Source organism: Microtus ochrogaster, chromosome 7 (genome assembly GCF_000317375.1).
Source record: "Microtus ochrogaster isolate Prairie Vole_2 chromosome 7, MicOch1.0, whole genome shotgun sequence".
Taxonomy (NCBI): domain Eukaryota; kingdom Metazoa; phylum Chordata; class Mammalia; order Rodentia; family Cricetidae; genus Microtus; species Microtus ochrogaster.
Genome location: NC_022014.1, coordinates 70633672 through 70636030, shown reverse-complemented (window position 1 = coordinate 70636030; position 2359 = coordinate 70633672). Strand labels below are relative to the sequence as shown.

Here is a 2359-nt window from a genome sequence, read left to right as displayed (position 1 = left end):
AAGTGTGGTTCCAGGAGATCAGCAGCAGCGGAGAAGGAACTTGTTGAAGAATCTAATTCTCAGGTGTTCAAAACTCCAGGCGTGGGAACTAGAGCTCTGTTTTTATCATCTTCCAGGAGATTCTGGCTAGAAGCTCAAAGTTGAGAATCACGCCTCCAGCAGAGGCCTGAGGATGCTTTGGACTAGAGGGGCACGGTGGCAAGTCAGCTTTGTGAAGAGCCTCGGAGCCAGTCAAGGGGCTACACGCTTTGTCGTGAGGAGCGGCCTTCAGGTTTTAGGCAGGGTGGGTGGTACTCACACACCTAAGAGTGCCAGCATTTCCCAGGGCCGCGGACCGCTGAGTCCCTTCCCCGCATCCCCACGCACACCATGTCCTGCGACATCAGCGCTGTCAGGCCGCAGACTCTCCGTACCCCAGGACAATGCTTTTGCTGCCAAGAGGTGGTGATCCCACACGCAGACACGCTTGGAGACGCGGAAGGGACCCAGAGAGCCTAGACCCTTCCTAGGAGACAAGAGCGGAAGACCGGCCCACAGCCTCAAGCCCAGCCCGCGAGAGGGTGGAGCCTAGGACTCCGCCCCCGGTCCGCCTATGTGGGCGGGGTGTGGGGGCTTTCGGCCCCGCGCCCATGCGCACGCCCGCGGCCGGTTTGCAGGGCCGGACGCGCGCCCCGCGTCCCGGGCAGGAAGATGGTGGCGAGCGCGCGGGTGCAGAAGCTGGTGCGGCGCTACAAGCTGGCGATCGCCACGGCACTGGCCATCCTGCTGCTGCAGGGCCTGGTGGTGTGGAGCTTCAGCGGCCTGGAGGAGGACGAGCCGGGAGAGGTGCTCCGACGGCCGTGCGGGCGGGCAGGCCGGGCGCGGGGGCGCGCGGGGTCCTGGCGGGGCTGCGGGCGGCCCCGGCCAGGCAAGTGGGACAGGGGCCGCGTGCGTACAGGGCGCAGGCAGCCTCCTGGAGCCCGACCTCCGTCCCCCAACGCTCCCTTCCCAGGCCGGCCTGGCGGGCTGCGTGTGGGAGCGGTGCGTGACCCCGGAGGCCGGGGCAGCTGGAGGACTGGGGGCCGTGGAGGGAAGAGCGGGTCATGGTGGGGTGGTCTCCGTCCCGGAGAGCGATGAAGGTCAGGCACGGGGATCGGGGCTAGGAGGAGCGACTGGGCCCTAGCCTACTTGAAGGTGGGAAGCCTCAGGCCAAACTTTCTGAAGTTGGGAGGGGGCGGGGGGTGTACGCGCCGTGGGCGGAGGAGTGGGGGCCGAGGGACCCCGGGCATCTGTGTTCAGCTGCCCCTGAGAAGGAGCGTGTGGCGGTGAAGTGGAACTTAGGTGGTCGAATTATGGCCTGTGACAAAGTGTATATCCCGGAATAGAGTGCAGGAGTGACCCCCAAGGGGAGAAAAAAAAAACTGAAGTGTCCTCAAGGCGTGGCTTTCTCAGCCAGGGAAGAACCCGGGTGAATCTTCAGGAGGGGATGGGAATGGAAGGTGAGCTGTTGAGTTAGCCTCAGGACTTCAAAGGAGGAGGGAGCCAGCCATCGCTTGCTCTGGGATAATGAGAACAGCAGCTGCAGATCAGAGCCCCAGCCCCGGATCCCAGCGTTGTTTTTACTTTTGACTGGTGTCTTTTTAGTTGCAGGCTCAGACACACCCTCCTGTAGTGTGGTTAGGAGGCGTCCGTTCTGGAAAAGTGGAGAGGGTTTGCCTAATCAAAGCCCTAAACTGTGGCCAGAGGTCAGGGGTTCTTCTTGTTCCTGTGTCTGCGGGGTTCTGGGAGAGAGGCTCTGTTGTCATATCCTTTGGGGTTTTACCTGGCAGGGTGAAGGCATAGAGCCTGAACACCTTCCCCTCCTGGTCAGTTCCAAAGACTGGGAGAAGAGCTGCCCTTCCAGTTTCGGGCTGGTGAGGGGACCAGGAACAGAGAGACTTGGGACCATGACCCTAATAGGAGCTGAGGACAGTCATGGGGAAGCTGGCTTGTGTAGGGAGTGAGCTTATTCTTTGGGCATAAAGACCAGTAGAAAGTTTCAGTCATATGATGAAGTAAGTTTCTTTGGGCAACTGGGACACCTCAGATGGAGTGGGCCACAGAGGCAGGTGAGGAGCCTGGTATGTGTGAGCCAGGATGCTGGTGAGGACTGGGAGAAGAGCAGAAGAGCACATCAGGGCATCTGAGCCTTCTCAGAAGTGGGTGGCTCAGTGGCTGGTTGTCAGAGTCAGTGCATGACCTGAGACCCTGCTGCTGCTCTGCCCATAGCTGGGGATGGAGAATTGAAGACAGGTGACAGGTGAGAGAATCGGGGTCTCTCCCACCCAAAACACACTCTCTCTCTCTCTCTCTCTCTCTCTCTCTCTCTCTCTCTCTCTCT

The 2359-nt window shown here is 60.7% G+C and overlaps 1 protein-coding gene across 2 annotated transcripts in view; it reads left to right on the top strand.

The window, feature by feature from the left end:
* The first annotated feature begins 612 nt into the window (after positions 1–612).
* Xylt2 (xylosyltransferase 2) overlaps positions 613–2359 on the top strand; it is a 14171-nt gene continuing 12424 nt past the window's right edge. For both annotated transcript variants that reach the window (XM_005350598.2, XM_026780675.1), the window contains exon 1: positions 613–825. In XM_005350598.2, coding sequence (XP_005350655.1) covers positions 691–825 — 135 coding nt within the window. In that variant the 5' untranslated portion in view covers positions 613–690. The remainder of the gene's footprint in view (positions 826–2359) is intronic.